This window comes from Tiliqua scincoides, chromosome 3, assembly GCF_035046505.1.
Source record: "Tiliqua scincoides isolate rTilSci1 chromosome 3, rTilSci1.hap2, whole genome shotgun sequence".
Taxonomy (NCBI): domain Eukaryota; kingdom Metazoa; phylum Chordata; class Lepidosauria; order Squamata; family Scincidae; genus Tiliqua; species Tiliqua scincoides.
In genome coordinates this window covers 132,893,650-132,917,543 of record NC_089823.1, presented here as the reverse complement: position 1 = coordinate 132,917,543, position 23,894 = coordinate 132,893,650, and the positions used below count along the sequence as shown (strand labels likewise).

General features: G+C 43.3%; 2 protein-coding genes across 2 annotated transcripts in view; both read left to right on the top strand.

The window, feature by feature from the left end:
* LOC136644905 (transmembrane protein 150A-like) overlaps positions 1-8,310 on the top strand; it is a 38,820-nt gene extending 30,510 nt beyond the window's left edge. Inside the window, exons 6-8 of the mRNA XM_066621116.1 lie at positions 2,106-2,283; positions 5,141-5,386; positions 6,628-8,310. Coding sequence (XP_066477213.1) covers positions 2,106-2,283; positions 5,141-5,386; positions 6,628-6,788 — 585 coding nt within the window. The 3' untranslated portion in view covers positions 6,789-8,310. The remainder of the gene's footprint in view (positions 1-2,105; positions 2,284-5,140; positions 5,387-6,627) is intronic.
* A 2,769-nt stretch (positions 8,311-11,079) lies between these two features.
* NFKB2 (nuclear factor kappa B subunit 2) overlaps positions 11,080-23,894 on the top strand; it is a 32,710-nt gene continuing 19,895 nt past the window's right edge. The window contains exons 1-8 of the mRNA XM_066618982.1: positions 11,080-11,164; positions 11,797-11,861; positions 13,140-13,218; positions 14,269-14,303; positions 14,513-14,611; positions 18,605-18,756; positions 22,582-22,688; positions 22,872-23,030. Coding sequence (XP_066475079.1) covers positions 11,838-11,861; positions 13,140-13,218; positions 14,269-14,303; positions 14,513-14,611; positions 18,605-18,756; positions 22,582-22,688; positions 22,872-23,030 — 655 coding nt within the window. The 5' untranslated portion in view covers positions 11,080-11,164; positions 11,797-11,837. The remainder of the gene's footprint in view (positions 11,165-11,796; positions 11,862-13,139; positions 13,219-14,268; positions 14,304-14,512; positions 14,612-18,604; positions 18,757-22,581; positions 22,689-22,871; positions 23,031-23,894) is intronic.

The window sequence follows — 23,894 nt, the reverse complement described above, 5'->3', positions numbered from 1 at the left end:
TGGTGGAGTTTCTGAGGTTGTCCTAATCCCTGCCAGTGACCTGGCCTCTTTTCAAATGGTTGAAAGGAGCCAAGCATTGAACTGGGAAGCTGCTGTTACCAGAGGGCTCAGGCAAATTAATGATGGCCGTATTTGCTCTCCCTTCGTTGTTAGCTGTGCCTTGGATGTTTGCTCTAAGTGAAGAGATGCCTGGGAAAAAGTGCTGTGTAAAAAATGTTTGGGCAGCTGCTGCTTTCTTATAGTGTCTGATGTTTCTCCTCCTGCCTCAACCTATTCTTTACAGGGATCAAGAAATGTTCGTTTAATTGAAGTCAGATCAGCCAAGACCATCCTCTAAAAAGCCTCTTGGCAACAAGCTGTCCTTAGCCCTTTGACCGACTGTGAATGATGCCAGGCCTTGGCTACTGGTCAACTGCATCACTCCTTTTTTTCTGCAGCAAGTTCCAGATTCACAGCTGCACAGAGATACTTCCAGATACAATATGCAGAGAAACATTTTTAGTGCTTCCTGGTAACCCATCCCCTTACTGTACTGAGAAACTGCCAGTCTCAGACTGCTCCGATGGGTTTGTCTTGCAGGCATGCAGGCAAGGAAGGCATGCAGGCAAGGAAGTGGAAAGATTTGGGGAATCTGATGTTTTGTAGAGGCTACCTCCAGTGTGGAGAGATGGCTACTTTTGTCACAAAGCTCAGAGAAGTGAAGATCCCAATTATGATCCCATAAAGGAAGACTGAGAATTCTAATTCTGGACCCATAGTCACTCCTGGACCTTGAAAGGAGATCTCATCTGATGGCGATTGTACTAATGCATGAAACCAGAGCTTTAGGGACTGACTGTGAGATCAAGAGTGGAATTTCTGTTTAGTGTAGGAAACTGGGAGTGGGAGACAGGCACTTGACAAAATGTCAGCAGCTACTGGTATGTTTACTTGCAGTGTCACAAACGTGACCTTGGCTCAGCTTGTTTACTTCTCTCTCTTCCATGCAATTTGTAATATTGGTTACTGCCCCTTTTAAAATAAGGATGAATAGAATAAATATTTACATCTGCAGGAAAATGCTATGAATTACCTTAACCTAAGATATGCTATATGAAAATTAGTGATTTGAAAAGGTACTACTTGATTTTTTTTTTTTTGTAATAAATGTGGCTGAAAATCTCAGGGTACAAGTGATAGAAAAGAGGGTAGAAGCACACAACAAATTCTGGCTTAATAGACAGATGCCCAACAGCTAGAGTTTCGCTGGTAATTCTGAAATTTCTGCGTTGTCAGAATCCCATGACATCTAACAACCTTAACATCTCAAATAGTTATGATAATAAAACATTTGAACAAGCAAAGCTGGTAAGCTTGATAGATATCCATCTCTATAAGGAGAAAGAGGCCTCATGGTAGATGACTGGGGCTGCAGTCCTATACACACTTTCCTAGAAGTAAGACTCGCTGAACTCAGTGGAACTTACTTCCAAGTAGATAATGCATAGGATTGCACTGTGGACCTCTGAAGGGGGCCCTGACAACATGAAAATAGCAAATCTGGGGAGAGGGAGAAGGTGGGAGAGAATGAGTACATGTGTGAAACAGAGGTCCCGATTGGCCAGCCAATCCGACAAAGGAAGTGTATTTATGGTTTTTACAAAAAGAGATGCTAACCAGTCAGAGTCTAAAACTTGGATTGTACTTGCGGCAAAATTAAGTCGAAATGTAGTGAAGTGCTGAGGTAGTAATATGGGCTGTATTCCTGCAGAATAAAGATGGGAATCAGATTTTTGAATTTTGCCGTTCATTTAAAAACAAATAGAAAACTGTCCAAATATAAAACTTGCGCAGAGGGAACAGGCAGGGCTAGAACCTTTGTCTCTGATGTGCTAGGGGGTTTTGTTCTTTAGTTGCTGGGAATGTTTTACATAGAGACGTCTTCAAAAATGGCATCCCTCATTTGCAGTCTGAAGGGCTGCAGTATACTCTGCCAGCTCGGAATTCTTCCACCTCATTGTACTGCATGTGTAGGCTAGTTCTGAAACTGGGCAATTAGAGTCCTGCCTGGTGGTGACAGAGTCTTGAACAGGTTCTACTTCTCTCTCTCTCTCTTTCTCTCTCAGGTGGACCATGCGAAAGTGTTGCACTACATCGGAGCAGGCTTGGCATTCCCTACCAGCATGCTTTTTTTGTTCTTCCAGTCGATTCTGACTTACCGCATGGCAAAATCCAGAAGTCTTTACTGGACTGGCCACCTGCGCAGCATCCTTTCAGTTCTGGCCTTCCTCACCCTCATTTTCAGTATCCTTTTCTCAGCCAAAATGGTTTAAAGGTAAAAGAAGTGTCTTCAGAGCAGAAGTGGACTGATGAGTGAGGAAGAATTAAGAGGAACATTGTTAGGCAGGCTGAGGGCCCAATTCTATCCAACATTCCAGTGCCAGTGCAGCTGCAATGCAGCCTTGAGGAAAGGGAACAAATGCTCTCTTACCTGGAGGAGGCCTTCATAATTGCCCCCCTCCCACTGCAGGATGCAGCACATGTCCCATTGGCACAGCTGCAGCAGTGGTGGAAAATTGGATAAGATTTGACCCTGAGACAATAATGTGGGTGAGGTATCCCCATTTGTAAATAGGGCCCTTAATCTGTTGGGTTGTGGAAGTCTTGGGGGCAAACATGATCCAGATACAAATTAAGGGCCCCGTAGATGGTTTTTAAAGACATTAAAAAGGACTGGAGATGTGATCAGTCTTGTGTAGTTTGGTCCTCAGAATTTTGTTTCACCTCTATCTTTAAAAGCAAAATTCTGCCAGGACTGTTAGATGAGGACGTACAGGTAATGGTTCAGAAAAGTAACAGTGTCCTAGCACAAGCTGGCCATACTACTTTTGATTTGAACCCACGTGCCACCTTCCATTGGCCAAATGTTTCACATGGCTACAGTTCACCCCCCCTGCCCCACAGTGGGTTTATAAACAGCCACCCTCTTGCAGAAGGTCATCAAAGTCTACCTTAATGGTTGTAGATAATGTCTGAGGTGAAGAATAACTGAGGCAGTTCTGGATCAATGAGCCCAGGAAACTTGCACTCAGACTCAGTCACTGGTATTAAGAGTTTAAAAAAAAAAGGAGTAGAATGCAGTGAGAATGGAAAAGGATCAAGAATAGTAACTAGTGCTGGATGAAAGTTACTGGATGGGATCAGCTGTAATAAGTGTCTTGCTGATTGCAGTGCAAGCAAAGAATGTTCCCACTTAATGCACTGAGGAGGTTGATGAGAGGGTGAATTCCTGTGAAGGGCCTGTAGTCTTTCCTTACCACATCTTATTGTTGACCCTGCTTTTGAAATGGACATTCCGTATGAGTCTAGAGTGATGATTGACACTGTTTAGTGACCTTGAGGGAATATCTGCCTTGCTCAGGTTAGTCTTTTTGAAGGCTGCAGAGAATTCATTCCATATATCAGCTCACCCATTCCGTGTTACCAGTGTCATAGTACAGTAACACACATGAAGTTGGCACAAGTGGTGCTGCCTGCATGAGAGGAGGATTGCAAAACTCCCGTTTGCAGCCTTGTCCTGGAAAAATTGAATTGTAGTTGTGGGATTAACTCTCTAGCAGACTGGGCATATTCCTTGTGTTAGAGGAGTTTCCTACCTCTGTCAAAGTAGACCCCTGCCCTTCCTTTATCCATGAATGGAACAGATATGTGAACAACAAATGTGGCTGTCCTTATGTTTAGTTTGGCCCTAAACTTGGCACTGAAGATATCTAGAAAGATGGGAATGGGATCGTATAGGAAGAGTAGGTAAGAATATGAGCCTGGTAATACATCTTTCCTGTTAATTTGCAACAATGGGGACGAGGTTGTTCTATTTCAGCACTTCTCTAAACTATCTAGGAATAATTAACTCGGGTGTGTGTGTGTATGTGAAAACACAGGGACACACACAATGCACATACCCTCTGGGATATAGTGGGCTGTGAATCCAACAAATAAGGACAGTAGTGGAATCTTTCTCTTCCTAGGGAATACATATGTGTACTTTCCAAGCTTTAGCTATGGGAGTGTTTGGTAAACAGGAGAACTGAGTCATGAAGCAGAGTGGATTTGGGTTGTACCTGTCTGTCAGAGGCAGAGTGTGGCTGATCAGCTGAGAATTGTCTCACCCCCCCCCCCTGCTGCCACAGCCTAATGAACCTGCAGTGTTTCCACAAGTGTCCTACTGAAGCATTGCTTTGTGCAATAAGGTGGAAGTACAATTTAAATGATAATTCCCCAAACACTATACAACTGTACCTTTTATTCCTCATAATAAATACTGCTGTGCACAAATTCGTGGACCAAAGTTCTAATATATATTTTCTTGGAAGTAAGGACTTACTCCCTAGAAAATGTGTATAGATGGGGTGGCCAAACCATGGCTTGGAGCCACATGCGGTTCTTTAACGTGTAAAGTGGCTTGTGGAAATGTTTGTTGAGATCCTCGTTGCATAACAATATAAAAGTTAAATAAAAAACTACATATACGAATAAATATTGTTACATACATGTTTTTCTTAACATTCATATAACATTTTTGGAATAATATGTGCATGTAACAGTAAAAACGTGTGTGATATTTGTTCATGTCTTGTGGCTCTCAAACACCTGAAGTTTATCGTATGTGGCTCTTAGTTAAGCACATTTGGCACCCCTGGTGTATAGGACTTCTGCCTTCAGTGAGCAAATGTCTCCCCTTCTCTCATAACAATCCCCAATGCTGATTCCTGCTCATCACCTATGTTGTGCCATAGCTCCTTTTGGGGAGCTACAGCGACCTGTTTGATAGGTGACATGCTGCTGAGGCCCCAGTTGCTGGCCCTGAAACTGCTTCCCTGTCACACCTGAATTCTAAGCAGCTTTGTGGAAGCATCCCAGAAGGGAAATGTGCATGTCCAAAAGGAATGAGATTACAGTATTCCGAACTCTTAAAATGAACTGGTTCCCCCCTCTCTAGTGTTCTCCAATGATGCTCAAAAATGCTGACTCAGTTTTGAATGGACTCACCAATCCCTAGTTGTAATGTGCTTGTTATGCCTCCCCTTCTTTGCCACTCCCTGCCGCTTTTCTCTGGTGGGAACCTTTTGACAGTTGTTTGTCTTGACTCTGGCACCCCCATGTGGTATATTTTTTATGCAGCAAAGCTTTATCCTACAACACCTGGCGGCTCTCTGTGAGTGGATGTTTATCATCAATGTCCTTGTCTTTTACGGCACCTTCACTGCTGAATTTGGGGCAATCTCCACAGACACCTTCCTGGTTCTTCTGAAAGCCACGCGAACTTCTAAAAGCTACAAGGTGGATGGTAGCACACCAAGCATATCACATGTTCACTGCCATTTGGAGAACCTGTCCATGACACAAGGTACCTGCTGGGACACAGATTCCTCAAGTGCACAAGAGCCTGGATGAACTAGGTTTACTATGATTTAGCAAGACCAAAAAGGAAAAAAGTGTGGAATATTATCTTGAAGATGCCTAAGTCAGATCATTTCTTGTACTTATTTTGTATACGAGTTATGCTAACAGTGATCTGGCTGTTCTATCTTAACAATCCCATACATACCATTGGCCTTTATACAACAAGATTTCTTTATGCGTCCATGCTCTCCTACCAACCAGGGCTTTCACACCAGGAAGAGAGAGAATGAAAAAAAAATGGTGGTAGTGAGCGGCGTGAGTAGAATATCTTGTGATTCACTGAGAATAAGAAATGTTTAGGTCCTGAAGATGTGGCATAGCTCAGTGATGTATCCTATGATCCTTGGCATGTCCAGTTAGGGAGCCTCAAGTGCCTGGCCTAGGGAAAGGCCGCTGTCAGGGTCCACGAGGAGCTGGATTTGACACACACAGCAGCCATGAACATCAGGCATGCCCAGGGACAAAATAAAAACACCCTGGTCTTCCCCTTGAATTTCCGAGCACCTGACAATGGCCAGGTGTGAGCTGCTCCCACAAAAAGAACTGCAAAGGGGATGCAGCTCGTTTTGTAGCAGTCTTCTTTTTTTTAGGGACCAAAGGCACTTGCCAAGTGGCTTTCACTGTTGCATGTTTGGGCCATTCAAGGCCCGAGCTATACAGTATATTCAAGGATTTTGTGTTCTCCTGAGTGAAGAAGTGGTGAGCAGTAGTTGTAACATGCTTTGTATCATGTGTTGTGTGCGACTGCTCCAGCTGAATTGGCGCCACATTGCTTTTCAGGAGAGTCTGGTTTTATCCTCAAAACGTTCAGCATTAATAGTAGCAGCAGTTTAGCTCTTGAGTTCACTTTAACAGCTTGCTGGAACAGCCCATTGTAGTCCAATTCGACAGTTTTGGTGGTGGCTAGGGAGTGGAATAATAAAATACGTACTTTCTGGTCAATATTTTTTTATTTTTTGGTTCAGGTGCTAACTTTTTTTTTTTAAAGTTCAGTCACTGGTTCAGACACTTTGAACTGGTTTAGCTACCTTTCATGCAGAATAATATCTGTTTTGCTTGTAATGTAACTTCCTAAAAAGGAATGCCGTTAACTATCAAGCTTGTAAAGACATTTATTTTTAAACGCTTTTATTTTATGTTCAGAGTTGGTTCTAATTTAGTGAAAAGCTCTTTTTTTTTTTTAAGAATTCAGCTTTGGATTGGTTCAACTCCCTGGTGCTGGCTCTGTCCCATGTAGGAGGAGTTGTGGAAGAAGACTAAACCAACTGTTTAGCTTTCCTTGGAGATGCTGTTCTCCTTCTGTCCTAGGTGCTAGTAACAGTTGCTCCGTCCAAAGAGCTCATTAGGGGTTATCATTCTGGAATACTTCTCTTTTTCTTTCACTGCCAAAGAGTTCAAAGCACTTCTGCAACCTGCAAGGAGCTCAGGATACTCATAGGTAGGTTACTTGTTTTGTTCCCAAAGTCAATATGGTGCTTTCCAGATAGCCAAGAAGGCTCATCAAATCCTGGATCTTGATCTTGTGGAGCAATGCACTGTAATCCTCCACCGACTGCTTTGCTCCATATTGAAGTGCCCTTAAGATGTTCATTGTCATTCCATTCAGGAATTAGTTGAGAATATTTCTGGAATTTTTCCTATGGTGGCTACTTCTGTGCCTTTAAGTCTGGATTTCTCAGGCCTACTTCTCATATTACCTTTCCCTGTATAGATCTTAAAGATGTACAGTGTATGTGGAAGATGCAATGAAGTATTCAAATATGTGTATTTTAAAATATAGTCCTTTTGGAACAGTCCAAAAGATAGTATCTATCAAAACTTCGAAGATAGTGGTTGACTGGTGGCCAGTTCTTACGTTGCTGGTGTTATGATACTCAGGACACACTGGTATGGAACTGTATTATTGGCCCCTCCAAAATGTTCTTTTTCTGACATTACTGGTGTGGCATGAAAAAGAGGCGTGTGGAAGTGGTGACTTCTCCATTCCTGTAACAGGAGAACCAGTTCAACATGTTTGGGCATTTTCTTGATACTTCCTTTCACTTATGTTTAGAATAAATGGAGAAAAGTTTTACTTTCTTACAGCAGTGTCAAGCAATACTACGCTATCTTAAGAGAAGACCAAAGTGAATTACTCTTGCCCAATGTGGTGCTGAGTTATTCTAGGGCCTTTCCAGATAAATTTTTCCTGTTAGTCATGCTAGCTTTGATGTAATACTGATAGTGTTATATCATGTCTCCACATAATGGATGGGGCTGGGTTTGCTGATGCTGCACTTGGAAGGTGTGTACTGCAATTAGCAATGAAGACAGAAGATGCAAAGAAATACTTCATCAAAGGAAGAAATAAAGTATCAAAATGCAAAACTAGACTTGTTGGTGTTTGGTACTTAAAATTTTTTTAAAGGGTTAAGTGAATGAGGCAGTGCTTATGTGTTATAATGAGGAAGTGGCTAGCATTAGGGCTGGCCAGCCCATCCATGAGGTCAACTGAGGTTGTCCTCAGGCACCAGATTGGTGGGGGGAGCCTGTCTCTATCTACCTTCTTGCCTCCACTGCTGCTCTTCTTCCTTCCACTTCCCAGATTGGAAAAGAGGTGGACAGAGAGGAAGAATAAATGTGGAGAAAAGAGAGCACTGAGTGAGAACACTGGAGAGTGGGAGTAGCATCTGGCATGTTACCTCAGGTGTTGGGTTATCTTGGTCAGCCCTGGTTGGCATCTTCTAAAGAATTCATGAAAACAATAAAACTTTTAAAATGTTTACAAAATAGTCCAGGGAGTTGGGGGGAAAATTGTGCAACTGCACAAGTGTTTAAACCCTCAAACATCCCATATCATCTGGAAAGGCCTGACAATGACCCTTTAGAGCAGAGGTTCTTAACTGGTGGGGTCTGTACCTGGGGGGGGGGGGAATGAGTGATGTGCTCTTAGAATTATGAAATCTGTTTGCCTTGATACACATTTTTTGACCAGACAAGGGCAGTTTTAAAAATATTTTGAATTTGGCCCTGACTACTCATGGGCGAACAAGAGCCAGTAATATATTTTCTTCTTGACTGTAATATTTATTGTTTTTGGCTAAACCTATTGAAACATTTGGCAACATTGGATATATGTATGTAAATCTGGATTTTTAGTGTTGCTTGTCATCAGTTCAAAAGCCTGGAACTGTTGGATGAAAAGCACTGTATGCATCTGGCTTTGTCAAAAAATGCTCCATTAATTAACCTTCTGATTGAGGGCAACAGCAGCAGCCTTCTCATTGATTTTTCTCATCAGTATTTTGATGCCTTCAAATTCTGTGAACAAATTTTTTAAATGATTGAAATGTAATGTTTTTGAAGTTCAACTTTGTGCTATATATGTTCAATGCAATTTCAGGAAAATAGCAAATAATAATTGAAATAAGGAAACAAAAGTGTGTGTGTGTTTGTGTGTGTGTGAGAGAGATGGACGACTGAAATTCTTTTGGGGGTGCATGAGGTGCAAAAGGTTAAGAACCTCTTCTTTAGAGAACCTTAAAAGAGAAAGAGGGAAGGATATTGAAGTAGATTTTTTTCCATGTCCATTGCTTTATATATTTAGCTATGTTGATTCTGCTCATCTTTTTGTTGCACAACCTTTAGAGAGGAACATTTGGAATATTTTACACCTGTAATATATAAAATGAATGTGCAATAATTTCAAAAATCCTTGTGGTGTATTTTCTGTGTGTTTTCTTCCTCATCGGTCCTGCAACTCCCACTTGGAAAAGCAGAAAAAACTCTGGACATACTGTCTACTTGCCTGTTGTACCTGATGAGGAGAGGAAGCCTCCTTCTCTCAGAACTTATCTCCCCAAACTATAAAGTCATGAAGCTACTTGTTGCTGTTGGAGTTGTTTTTTTAAAATAACAGGACAGCAGGAGATCCTGATCATGGATCTCTTTCTTCATGTCTAGAAGTCCAAGCAGCTGTGTTAACTCTGTTCCTGTGTGTGTTTGGTAAACAATGCTGGCTGGAATTGGATCAGACACTAAGGCACAGGCAAAGTGTTAAAGCACCCTTGCCTCCCAGTCCTGATCTAATTTGCACACTTCAACCACTAATTCATATTATCTCTCTTGCTATACAGATTGATCTAGTGTATGTGAGTGAGTTTAAAAGCCAAACTGCAGAGCCAATGCATGTAATAAAAATAACAAGCGTTTTGACCCTATGCGGTCCCACAGCTTTAGGATTAAAGGGGATCCGGGGTAACTACTTTTAAGAAATAAAGAAATCTCTATCTAAATTCAGACCTTAAGCCATCTGCCCACTAGCTCAGTGCAGCTCGCAAGTTGTACATAAATATGAGGAAGTGCCTTCCATCCACTTCCCTCACCACAGAGGCAACCACTTACTCTGATCACACTGCCTGCCTACCTCCCCAGTCCAGTGGAATTTCCTCTGCAACAAAAGACTAGCAAGATCCCACCCACACATTCATCTGCACACTTTTTATGGCTTCTCTATTACGTGAATCTCAGATGCCAATTCATTCCTATCATCCATGTGCATGTACCTACTGTTATGTGCACATGCCTGAGGAAGGTGCCCAACCAAAGACTACCAACAACTACTTACCCATCCATGTGTTGCTTTGCCACTAATTCTTGGTTCTTTTGTTCAAGAAACTAGGAAGTTAATCTGTTCTAGTTTTGGGGCTCCCCCCATGAGTGGGGCTGCCACCACTCATAGAAGTGGTGCTTCTTGAGCCTGAGCTATCCTTTGATTGCTTTTGAAGTACAACATGCATGTTTTTGGTTTTTCACCTTGAATTTTTGTCTGCACTGGGGCCTGGAAGGCAGAAGCAAACAGCTGAGAGGAAATGGGGGGGGGGGAGTAAAGGATGAAGGCAGTGAGGTGTACCCTCAGGAACCAGACCACTTTCTCCACCGCTTTAAGCCATTTCTGCCCAACGTTGCATATACGCAACAGGGGCCTAATGTTGACCAAAAATGAGCTGTGGGCTGGGCAAAAAGGGGTTTTAATAACCAATTTTTAAAAGTGTGTTTCTTTGCATGAGTTTCTCCTCTCATGCACCAGTTGGCAGTAGCTGAAAAGTACAAGAGGAGGGCCAGATGCACCACCTCCAGGAGTGTCCCTCCACCCGGAAGCCACAGCCTAGAACGGAGAAGCCAAAGGAACTTGGCCGCTGGAGTTCCTGCAGGGAGAGAGCCTGCCTGGAACACACAGCGGGGCTGTGGCAAGGGTGGAACCCTACGCTGAAGCCCTGGAGAGGCAGCCACAGTAGAGGGGGCGCCCGGCAGTACACATCAGCCCCTTCTCCGGCTCCTTGTGGGCGGGAAAAGCCCCGTTGCAATGCATGTGGCCGTGGCTAAGGCGGCACACCAAGGAGGGGGCAGTCCGGACTCTTGCACGCTACGCTCTTCTTGGGTGCGCGCCCGCCCCCCCGGGGTTCAGCAGCGTCAGCATTCCGACCTCCGGCGGCTGCACGGTCCGAGGCTGCTGCCCAAGCGCGGCTTCCAGTCCCGGGAATGTCCCGCCTGGCACCAGCGGCTCTCGCGACGCGGCCAGCCCGCCAGCAACCTCTTGGGGAGGCTCCACCTCTGGAACGGGTCAGCTGACTGCTGGGAAGCCGTGCGGGGGGAGTGGCTGGCTGGCTGGGCAGGCACCGGAGGAGTCCAGCCCTGGTGGAGGAGAGACGCCGCGGAGGGGAGGCCGCCTCGGGGGTTGCAGGTAAGCGGGGGGGGGGCGGTCTGCGCACCCGTGCAACGCCTGGTGGCGGGTGGGAAGGGGCCGCGGCGGCCGTGGGTCCCCTGGGCGCCGCCCCCTTCCTGGCAACAGCGCCCCCTTGGCTCCCAGCCAGAGCCCGCGGGGTAGCGGGTGGGGAGGGCGGAGGGGGAGCCTCCGTCGCCTTCTCCGGGCCACCTCCGACGGCCACTCGTGTTGCTGGGCTGGAGGGAGGCGAGGCTGGCTGGCTGGGGAAATCCCCGCGACTGCCAGGAAGGCGAGAGTCTCTCCCGCTGCCTGCAGTCCAGCACCCGCTGCTGGAGAGGCGGGCGGGCTTTGCGCTCCTCCTTGGACTGAGCAGGAAGCCCCCGGGGTGGCGCGGGCTCGCTCTCTCCCCGAGACGCGGCAGACCCTGGCGACGGTCCCTTCTCCGCCCTTCCGTGGGTATGTTGGGGGGCCCTCGGAGGCGGGCAGGCGCCAGGCCGGGGTTCGAGGCGGCCCCCAAGGCAGAGCAGCGCTGCTCTCCCCGCGGCGCGGCTGGACTTCTAGGGACTTTCCATCTGCGCTTCCTCGCCCCGCCCCGCTTCCGCCTGTGGCGCTTTGTCTTCTTTCAGCGCTTTTCTTCCTTCCCTTTGCAGGATCGGATCTAGTTCCGTGGCTGCAGCAGCTCCAACCCGCCATGGATGGCGACGGCTACCACCCGGTGAGTCTTAAGACGGGGCGGGCGTTTGTGTGGGGAGCAGAACTTTCTCCCTGTGCTTTCCGATCAGTTGGGAGATGCCCACCCTCGCCTGGACCGTATGCAAAAACTTGGGCTCCCTTGCAGGGGTGGATCCTGTGTTTGTGGGGGGGGGGCATGAGTACTACCAACTCCAGAGCCCAGGTCAACCTTGCGGGGAGACCTAGGTTCAGTGTTGAACTTGATGGTCTCTGGCCTTGGAGCCCAGGTCTACCAGACTGGGTAGCAGTGGGCTCTCACCTGGGCTCCCATTCCAGCCAATCTTGCCAGTGCCTGCCCAGTGGGTGTTCCCCATGCGCCTGATTTTGCTCCCCAGCCCAGTGGATGCCCTTGCCTGCTGGCAGACAGTTTTGGGGGGCCACGCACCCATGGCCCCCCCTTGGATCCGCCCTGCTTCCTTGTTGGAGGTCTCTTTACAGTTCTCTCAATTTCCCATCCAAAATGTCAAGTTGTGAACGTAGTTGTCTCTTTTGAGACTTTCAATGCAGTGAACTCAAGACAGCCCGGGAACCCAAATCACTTACCCAAATCATGTACTCAGTACCCAAATCACTTACAACTAGAAAATTGTTGTTTTGCAACAACTGTTTTTATTTCAACAATTGTTGATTTTGCAGCAATTGTTGTTTTTGATTTCACAAGTAATCAAATAATTTAATAATGTCTAATTCCTGTGAGTCCAAATACTCACCTGTGGAGGCAACTACCTGTTGGGTCTCCGGAGAAGGGCAGTGCGGGGCAATGAGTTGGGTAGTCTGCCTGCACTGGAGGCAGGAAGTTTGGTTGTTTTTTCAGCATTACCCAGTGCAGAGAGACAACAGAATTATCTGCCATTAACACTGACTGCCCATTGAGCCTAATGCATCAGAAAAAGAGAATGACTTTGGGAGCTGCATACCTCCAACTAAGAGGCATGCTCAGATTAGTGACTCATGCAGAAACCCAGTGGGTAATACTTTAAATGCAAAGTTTATTGGTTGTAAGATTGCCTTTGATTTTTAACTTGGAAAAATCGTGCTTGGATGTAAACTTTGAGGAAGATTGAGTGTTGGCTACAGAGGCTTTGTTTACCTATTGTGGTGAATCTCATGACAATTCCTTCTTTAAAGCCATGCATGTTACAGGTTATTACCTTATCTTGTAGTAATGTATTTGTTGCATATCGTCTTTTTCTTGCTTCATTGCTGCACAGCTTTGTAACAAAGATATTTTGTTTTTCTGTTGATTCCATTTTGTATGCAGTGCCTGGATGGGATAGACTATGATGATTTCCAGTTTGGCTCGCCTCTAATTGAAAACAAGGACCTGCTCGTGGAGACAGGTAAGGAGCCTATAGGGAGGTTATATACAAGTGTTTCAAGAAAATGTGTTTATAGTGTTAGATTTATTATGGCATAATTTACACTTGTACTGCATATGGTGTACATAGAAGCATTTGCTTGATCCAGTTAGATAATTAGTTAATGAATTAGATTAACTACAGGTTGAGCATCCCTAATCTAAAATGCTCCAAAATCTGGAACTTTAAAAAACTTTTTGATATAGTGACATCTTTGCTTTGTGACGGTTCAGTATACTCAATCTTTGTTTTATGAACAAAATTATGAAATCTACTGTTTGTTTGTTTGTAGAATATGTTTGTTTCCTACATATAACACCTTCAGGTTATGTGTATAAGATATGTATGAAACATAAATGAATTTCATGTTTAGGCTTGGGCCCTATCCCCGAGATCTCATTATGTATATGCAAATATTCATTATGTATATGCAAATATTCCAAAATCCATTCATTCGGATAAAGGATACTCAACCCATACTAAAAATATTTTCCATTGGTATCTCTACGCTGCTGACATCATTAAGTGATCTGCAGAAGTTTATTTATTTAGCGTATGGCATATAATACATGGACTTATATATCAATTAGACTAGGTCAAATGTCAGTGTCCAGTTTGTCCAGCCATTCAAGGACAGAGTTACATTCATTGAAAAAGTCAGACCATGGACCAGTATATGACCTCATTTTGCAGCCAGACACAATGTGGTATATGGTTTGGCGGGAGAACCCAAAATCACACTGTGGGGTAGATACTAGCCCCCATTTAAACATTGGGTTCTGACTAACACCAGAAGTCCACCAACATGTGTGCTAGGATGGTTCCACACGTTTCTCTAATTGCTTCCCTTAGATCCGTTTGGAATCTGTAACTTATATTATGAGAACTTGAAATATTGGAGTAGGGAGCATGGTTTATTATGTATGCATGTTTTTCATGCTAATAAAGTATTGCTTAAGTGAATTATATGATCATAGACACACACTATTGGTCTAATTAGAATATTTTTCCTTTTTTCCCTGTCGGTTAAAGGCCCTTTGCTCACTATCGTTGAGCAGCCGAAGCAGGTAAGGATTTAATTCTCTGTAGGGGAGCTGGGTGTTCTACGGCCCAATCTTATGCATATCTACTCAACATTAAGTCCCATTCAGTGAGGCTTACTCCTGAGAAAATGCGCATAGGATTGCAGCCCCAGTTATATAATATTTCAGGCAGTTTTTTACCAATTGCCTGGTGTTACAATCCACCATTTGATGGTATTATTTTTTTTTCCTAGCGAGGTTTTCGGTTCCGATATGGCTGTGAAGGTCCTTCCCATGGTGGACTGCCTGGAGCATCTAGTGAGAAGGGACACAAGACTTATCCCACCGTCAAGGTGAGCATCATTCTGCTCAAAGATTTTTGTGAATTGTGATTCTCAATGTTGTTTAGAACATGTAATCTTATTGAATTTAGTTGTTAGACTTGCAAATGTTAAAATAATTTTAAAGAAAAAAGAACAGCTATCCTGTGGTAGACTTTTTTGAGTTTAGATACTCATTAGTGACCGGATTTCTGGTGCTTTACAAATCATATAGGGTGCCAATTAAGTGATTTATTCACTGTCATCTAGCCTCCATCCAGTTTCCAGCACTTCACGGTGTGGTTCCTAAAGTTATTCCTGATAATTTTGGATGGCTGTAAGTTTGTTATAATGCTTTTGTGCAGGGCCAGCCCATCCATGCAGCCACAAGAAGTGGGCTGCATCAGCGGTAGATTGTGGAGGGTATGGAGGATTTGAGGCTGGCTTTCACCCTGATGGTGAATTTGCGGTGGCTTCCACCTTGAGTCTGCCTTCACCTCCCGGCAAGTTCATCTGTTGGCTGGCTTAGTGGGTATGGTGGCTGTAAATGTTCAGTTTCTTGGGAACAAAATGATATGCAACCTGAATTCCACAAGGGACTGGAAATTTGTCAGTTTGGCTCAGATAAAATCCTTGCCCAGGCAAAGACAATGAAAAGATCTGGGAGGAAAGCCCAGAGGTAGAGAGGCTGAAAGAAGCGTACAGAGTAGGCAGTAGACAGGGGAAAAGGATGATGGTAGGTGAAGAATAGATGAGGAGGACTTCATCCCTTTCTGCCTCAGTCAAAGCGGGGGCAGTAAAACAGGGGTTCCCAAACTTTTTAGCACGGGAACCCATGTTTTAAACTACACTCTACCACAGGGGTGTCCAAAGTTTTTGGCAAGAGGGCCACATCATCTCTCTGACACTGTGTCAGGGGGCCAGGGGAAAAAAGAATTAATTTACATTTAAAATTTGAATAAATTTACATAAGTTTACGTAAATGAATATATTAAAGATGAACTTATATGAATGAATGAAGCTCTATCTTGCAATAGCTCAAGGCCTATAAAGGGCCTTGCACAAAGCAAGGCCAGCCTTTCCTTTGCTGCCGCTATTGCATCACAGATGTGAAACAGCAAGCAGTGGAAGAAGCCCTCATCCCACAGCTCACGTGAGAGGTCAAACAGTCGCCCTCATGCTGAGAGCAGTTGCATCGGGCCAGTGTGGGCTACAACAAATCTTCCGAGGGCCAGAGGCTCATTGGAGACTGGGGGCTCCCTGAGGGCCGCATTGAGAGGCCTCGAGGGCCGCAAGTGGCCCCAGGGCCGGGGTTTGGGCACCCCTGCTCTATCAGGATCCACTTAGGTTTATCAGGCTTTTTAAAAAAGGAGATATAGAAAGAAATAATCATTCATTCATAAACAATAAAACTAGAAAAAAGACCCTCAAACATTTATCTCCCTGTATTTAACCATGCTTACAACCTTCAGGAGCTCAGCTCCTTCCAGGGTAATTAGCAGGAGCTCAGCTCCTTCCAGGGTAATTAGCAGCTACAGTATCTGGTTTTTGAGAAGGGCTTGAGGCAATTAGTTACCTGATCTTTCCATCACCCTTTGGTGACCCACCAAAAATTAGATCGTGATCCACAGTTTGGGAACTACTGCACTAAAACATTTGTTCTTAAAATTTGAAGGGGCTGTTTGCTATATGGAGGAAGGGAGAAAGGAATGCTGGAAAGACTGAGTGCCTAAAGAAAGTAGAATAAAGTAGCCACAGGCCTGATGATGTAAATCTTGAGGAACAGGAGGGGTAGTAGAGAGAGGAAATTGATGAAAGTTAAATAGGGCAAAAGTATACACAGGAGCTACAGATGGAAGGCTGTCAGTTATTTGAAAGAAATGGAGCAACCAGGGAATACTGAAGGGCTTGGAGACTGGGCTTAAGATCCAAGGGGGCACAGTAATATTAGGTCTAGACCAGGGGTCCCCAAACTTTTCAGTATGAGGGCCACATCATATATTTTATGCATTTTCGAGGACCAAAACAATATCAGTTTTATAAATGAATGAATTAAATTTAAATGAATGAATAAGTTTTACTTGGATCTTTTTTGTAATCCACATGTTACGATTTGGAGCAGAAAAAAATACGATAATTACAAAGAAACAGTGCTGTGCTTAAATCGAAAATGATATATAAAGAGTAATATTATACGTTAGCAAAAAAATTAACAATAAAAGTATTTTAAGTTGCTGCAGGCCAGATAAAATGTGGGGGGCCAGATGTGGCCCCCGGGCAATAGTTTGGAGACCCCTGGTCTAAACTCGAAGTTCCTGTTAGGGAAATTCTGCCAGTTGTGAGGCTACAAGGATTTCGAAGCAGTAGATAGCGGTGGTCCTGGGGCTGAATTTCAAATTAATTGGCCAAATCTAGCTGTGAACTTGATGTAAGATGGCAGTGACCAGGACTGTTCTTTTGGTGGACTATTATTATATGGATGCGTGTGATAATTCAGCATCAAGCTAGATTATTTAAGCTGTTAATGATCTTCCACAAATTTTTCTAGTTTGTTTCAGAACGTTGTTGTTCTTTACTACTTCATGTGGAAAAACATTACAAGGATCTGTGTTCTGGATGGAAAAGTATTGCTTGTGATGCTTTTAGACTTGCTCTTATTGGCTGGGTGCAATCATATTGCAGGTGTGAAAGGGAATAGTTGTTTATCTCTACCGCTTTCTAATTCACGCGTAATCTTGTATCCATCAGTTGCTTGCTTCTTGGTTTCTGCCTCTTCTTTAAGTGTGTCCAATCCTTTCTTTATAAAGAAATTTCATAACCCTGGTTTTCTTTTTTAGAGTTGCTCAGTTGACTAGTTATTAGAGCTATGTAATGCTCTTAAGTTGATGAGCCATCATTTTGTTTTGTTAGTTTATTTTGGGTATTCTTCCATTCTGTATTGCATTGGTGCCCAAGATGGCTATTGATTTGTGTGGTGGCACTTGAGCTTTTTCCATCTTTTTTTTTCCCTAATAACCCCCAGACAGATTATTTTTTATGGTGGCATAAAGTGTCTCTTGCTGTGTTACTGCATTTTGTAAGAGGTTGTCCATGTACGGGGAGATGTGAGCATGGTAAAGTAGATCGGAGATTGGTTGTATATTTTGTAGAGCTCATTGTTCTGGGCAAAAAAAAAACACAAAACAAATATATAGCATGGATGGTTAGACTTCTGCTGAAGAGTTCTAACTGAAGGCCTATCAAGGTTGAAAATATTACCATTTTTTGCTTTCACTCTGCATAAATAGTGCAGATAAGATTAAAAAATATTTTTGTTTTGAATTTTTTTGCTCAATTTGTGTGCTTTATTCTGTTTGACATTTTAATAAGAGGTGGTGATGATGAAAGCATGGATGCAGAGCCTTAGGGCAGAGAGTTCGAGATGCCTTTTGAAAAACAAAGTAATTTAATTATGGAAGTATAATCAGAAGCATATGGACAGAGAAACAAGCCAGAAATAATGGCCATTCCCTTTTTTTTATTTTGTGATGGGCTGAATTATGTGAGTAATTCAAGCAAATGGTTATTTTTGGCAAGACTGCATTATTTTTCTTTATATTTTACTTAAATTTGAATTTTAAAAATTATTAATCCTTCATTTCTGGGTTTGATAACTCAAATGTAATTTGTAAGGAAGTTGTGCGATTTGACCATTACCTTCTAGAGTTTCCCTTTAGGTGTGCACAAACACTTTTTTGTGTATACCAGGCTGTTGATTATTTTCATGGCTTCTTTCTGCATGGGTTCAGAGACCTGCAAGTGACTTCTTGGGTGGGCTACCAGTAACTTTTTTCAGAATAAATACTTGAATTAAAGTGGCCCTATTGTGGAAACAATACCATGTTTCCACTATAGGGCTGTTTTCATGTTCATAGGGATTCTGAAGAGGCAAAAACTCCTTGGAAGCTTTACATGAAGGTGATATCTTCCACTTTGATGCAGAGCTCTGTACTTCTTGGAACTCATGTTGTCCTGTTTTATTGGCAGATCTGTAATTATGTTGGTGTGGCTAGGATAGAAGTGGACCTGGTTACTCACACCGACCCTCCACAAGTGCATGCCCACAGCCTGGTTGGAAAGCAGTGCAATGAAACTGGAATCTGTGTCGTGATGGTGGGCCCCAAGGACATGACTGCACAGTATGTATGAACCATTGTGGGAGAGGGGAAAGTGGTATGCTGAAGGTGAATTTTTGCTAGTATTTCATGATCAGATGGATACCTCTGAGTTAAGCATTCTAGCACTTTCATTTCAACCCCATTCCTTAAGCCTAATGCACAAAAGGGCGTCTTGTGTAGATTTCTGCATAATGATCTTCTATCGTACAGTGTAGAAGTGTGGCCATCTGGCCCCTTAAGGGGCTCTGAAGTTTTCTTTGAGCAACAAGTCCCACTTGTGCTGTACTTAAGTCACAGCTTTATTTGCTTGGTATCTTGTAACTGTCCCGGTTGTAGGCTGTGGGAAGGCAGGTAGGTGATCAGGAAAATATGTCTAGAGAAGGGGGATGGGGAAGGACTTTAACTATACAGGACTGACAGTGTTGTAGTCATGAAGGCCTAGGTGGAATAGTGGGGGATGCTAGGAAGAGTCAGACAAAACGTACACAGTTCCCCGTAAACAAGTTGCACAGTAATCTCCGAACTATTTTTAAAGCTTTCAGTCTTAGGATCAAGTCCCAAAGGTCTTTCTAACTATAGGGAGGGGAAGAAAAAGCAGAAAGCCAAGTTAATTTAAGGGCAACAGAAAACCTTTTTCTTGCAAAAAGAGGCAAGACTATACTTGCAGTGCTCTAGTCTTCCAGGTTTATTCTGAGTTAGGACATCAACAAGATTGCAAATAGGACTGAACTCCACTTGATTCAAATGGGAATTTATCTGGTATTTATGAGCCTTCTCTACAGTTGTCTGGAAGCAGTCCCTCTCTTCTGTGTGGTCTGTCCAGGTTCATAATGTTCTTTTATTCTATTGGAAGACTTGCATTCTGGCTAGGCACTCAAGGCAGATTCTATAAAGGAACATAAAAACCAATAATCTACCTTAATAAAAATGCAAATCCGTAAAACACTGAAAGAAGCAGTTAGAAACTAAAGTGAAGGAATCAGCACTACAAAAAATTGACCTATGTTTCAGATAAATATAAGGCTAATTGGTAGCCTGTTTTAAACAGTTGTTGAACATTGGTTAGGGATAAATGAGCCTCCCAGGACAAGGAATTTTGCATCCTGGGTACCACAACAGAAAAGCTTTTGTCCTGCATCAACCATGCCTTGAAAGACAAAAGGATGCACAGAAAGGCCTCAGAAGGTGTCTGTAAAGGGTAGGCAGATTCATGTGTGGGAGATGGTCCTACGCATGAAACCATCTGAACTTTAAAGGTTATAACCAGCACTTTGTATTGCATTTAGAAAAGGACCAGTGGGTGTAGCCGAAGCAGCAGGGAATGATATCATGACAACTGTCAGAACTCTTGTAGTGGCATTTTTGCGCTGGTTCCCAAATGGTCTTTAAAGATAGTCAATTCTTTAATTCAGTCAGTGTGTGTCAAAGGGCATAGTCACGTATGCCACATCCACTCTTGTCAGGAGTGAGCACACTTGGTGCACCAGTTGAAGCTGAGCAAAAACACTCTTAGTCTCAGCTGCCATCTGATGTCCATGAGCTGCAAATTTTATTGTTCAAAGGGAGTGCAATTCCATCTAGAACAGGTGGATACCATATTTCTGGGTTGGTTGAACTCCTGACTGAGAGCACGTCTTTCTTGTCCAGGTTTTGTTTCAGCTGCAGCCCATCCATGCTGATAGTGTCACATGCATTATTGTATTACGCCTGGGTGTTGCAGACTGGTTATAATTTGAAAATTCCTGTAGTTGGTAGTATTAGTAATGACAGTGTCACTGAGATTAAGGTCACACTGGTCACACAGTGACCACATTAAAGCAGTTCTGTGCACTCTTCTACAAAGGAGCTGAAATTAGGCACTTGGTCCGCAGAATTTTGAGCATCCGCATGCAGAACTTTTTCACTGACGAAGATCTTCAGGGGTAAAATGCAGCACTGTTTAGCATTTCAAACTGACCTCATTGGTACACTGAATCAAGTTTCTGCAAACTTTGACACCATCGCTGGCTGCAAGACAACTTAAGAAACTTGCTCTTATTTATACTGGAGTTGCAGCAACTTGTTCCAAACACACCTGAATGCAACTTGCCAATGTCTTCCTCCATGCGCAGCCACTGAAAAGGGGAATAGAAAGAGCAAGGATTGTAGGAGATGAAGGCTGGATACAGACTTTTGCTTCCAAAGGGGTCTTGTGCTCCTTTCCAGAACAGAGATGTACTAGGCAAGACTAAATCTCCTTTTCCTAGTGATCATTACAACAACCTTGTAAGATAGGTCAGTGTTATATAACACTCAAATTGCAGAGAGGAGCTGAAGAACGTATGACTTCCTTAAGGCTATCTGCTGCATTTGTAACTGAGATGAAATTTGAATTGGGAATTTTTGGCTTATAACTTACCCTTTTCATGAGCTGCCAAGCCAGGTATCTGTATTGGTGTTTTAATCCTATCTTTACAGCATGACAAACCCAAGGTGTCTTTAAAAAATGCTACAATTCATGTGGTCTTAGTAGACTATTGGAGGTGTGTTACTGTCTTGTGCTGCTTGGCTGACTGACTGCTGATGGTCTAAAATATGTATAATTATGGTTTTCTCAGGTATTGGTTTCAATATTATTGAAAACCCAATTAAAATCAAATTTTTGAAACTGAAATTATGCAAACTGGGCAATTCATGTGTATTTTTGCACGTTGGGTGATTTGAAGGCAAAATTTAGAAAAAGCAAAAGGTTTTTATTTTTATAAGATAGAAATTATCTCTAGAAGTATGCTCTCATAAAATTTGTATAATAAACAATCTTAAGATAGCAGTGAAAATGCTTTATATGCATCAGTATTCATCTAAGAATACGTATTCATATAAACAACTAATGGAATCCAAATCCTCTCAAATGGTGGTTGTAGTAATCTTCTGTGTTATGGAGGCTAGAATTTGTTCTTTGTTTATTAGACCTGAAATTTCAGATTCCATTGCAGTTGTCACTCCTGGAATTGTTGGCCATACCGCATGTATTGCAGCATGACCTTTTGGCTTTTCCTTGATCTGTGCCTGCTGCATATTGGAGTGAGCATTTGCCTCCTACCTGGTGCTCTGGGTGTCTCATCCACCCATGTGATCTGAGCACTTTTTGGTAGAATGATGTGACACCTCTTATTTTGTTGTTTTGCAGCTCCCTTGTAGGTATATGGCCTATCCATATGCTTTTATCACATGCTTGTTTGCCTTTTACTGGTACAATGGTGTCTTTAGAAACGCATTGGCAGTATTCTTGGCGTTTTGTCATCCACTAAACTTTTAAAAACTTGTTGATCTCAACTACTAGTAGTAGCCCCTTCACGGATCACTGTCTTGTCGTGGCGAAGGGGCTTGAGTAACTCAGTGAGGCTATTAGCTATGCCGTGTAGGGACACCCAAGATGGACAGGTCATAGTAGAGAGCTCTGATTAAACTTGATCCATTGGAGAAGGCAATGACAACCCATTATCCTTGCCAAGAAAACCCTGGAGACTTTAGTATCAGAAGATGAAAAGTTATTGTGCCGGAAGATGAACCCCAGGTCGGAAGGTGTCCAGTATTGTACTGGGGAAGAGCAGAGGACAATTACAGGTAGCCCCAGATAGAATGAAGGTGCTGGGCCAAAACTGAAAAGTTGCTCAGTTGCGGATGTGTCTGGAAGTGAAAGGAAAGTCCGATGCTGTAAAGAAACGGGCCTGGCGTGCTGTGGTCCATGGGATCAAGAAGAATCGAACTCGACTTAACAACTGAACAACAACAACTAGTAGTAGTAGTAGGGTTGTCTGCTCTTTGACTTTTTATTCAAATGAGATGTCATGTGCCCTTTCTCAGATTTAACAACCTGGGTGTGCTCCATGTGACCAAGAAAAACATGATGGAAGTAATCAAGGATAAACTGAAGAAGCAGAAGCTGCGAAACAGCATGCAGTTTCTGACAGGTAATCCCGAACTGGGAAGGAAATTGGGAGACAGGCATGGGTGGGCATGGTTTGCAGGCAACCGTGATTCCACGAAGGCCAGTTCTGAACACAGCAGGTATGAAGGAGGATACAGTGTGATGTGGGATGTCATGAGTGTAAAGCTTGCTTGTCAGACCTGTAATTTGGCATCTACTTTGGCAGAAGCTGAACAAGAGGCAATTGAACAAGAGGCAAAGGAGCTGAAGAAAACAATGGACCTCAGCATTGTTCGTCTGCGCTTTAGTGCCTTCCTTCGCGACAGCAGTGGAGACTTCTCTCTAGCCTTGAAACCAGTTATTTCTGACCCCATTCATGACAGCAGTAAGTGTAACACCTGGTCCATGGACCAGAATGGTTTGGGGTTTCAAATCATGGTGATCAGAGCCCAAATAATACAGTTAAAATAAACCACGCAGGTTATGTCAGCCTGTGAATGTGTTTTCCAGTGTGCCTGTTTTGTAGAGTTTGGGGTGGTTTGGTTTTTTTTTTTAAAGAAAGGTTTGGTTGCTCTTTGGTATCCAATGTAGCTGCTACAAACTGTCTTGGTTTTATATATAATTTTTAAAGACTGAAAGCTGTGTTGTAATTATGGCTAAGGGCTTTTATTTTCTGTTCTTCCCTTACTGTAAATCTATCTGCATAGATTTCAGAATGTGGCCTTGATTACTTTCACTCAGTATCCTGTTCATGGAGGCATAAGGATCTTCACACCTGCAGTTAGGGCCTAGGCATACAGATCAAAGGAAACTGGCATCCCTTCTCCCAGGGAAAGAACTGGCTGTGATAGTGTTTGGGCCTAGGAAACATTGTAGGACACTAATTAATTCTCCCACCCCACCCCGCCCACAACTGTCATGCCTCTGCGTGGGTGAGTTGACAAGCTCAAAGTGGAGAAAGAACTGTTTACAGGGTCCACAAATATGATAACTGGCTAACAGGAGCTATATTTCATTTTCATAACTGTCTGTCTCAACAAAAGGTGATGTAATTCCTGCATGAGAAAGAACTTGTAGGAAGGAGATACTGGTCTCTTTGCAGAAGACTTTAGAGACACTCGGAAGCAACAAAAATTTCTCACTGCTTCTGAATGTCCCCAAAGCCTGGCACAAATCAAAAGACGAACTTAATCTCTTCCCTGTGGGTGTTGCAGAGGATACGGGACTGGTGTTTGATGGTACCTACAGT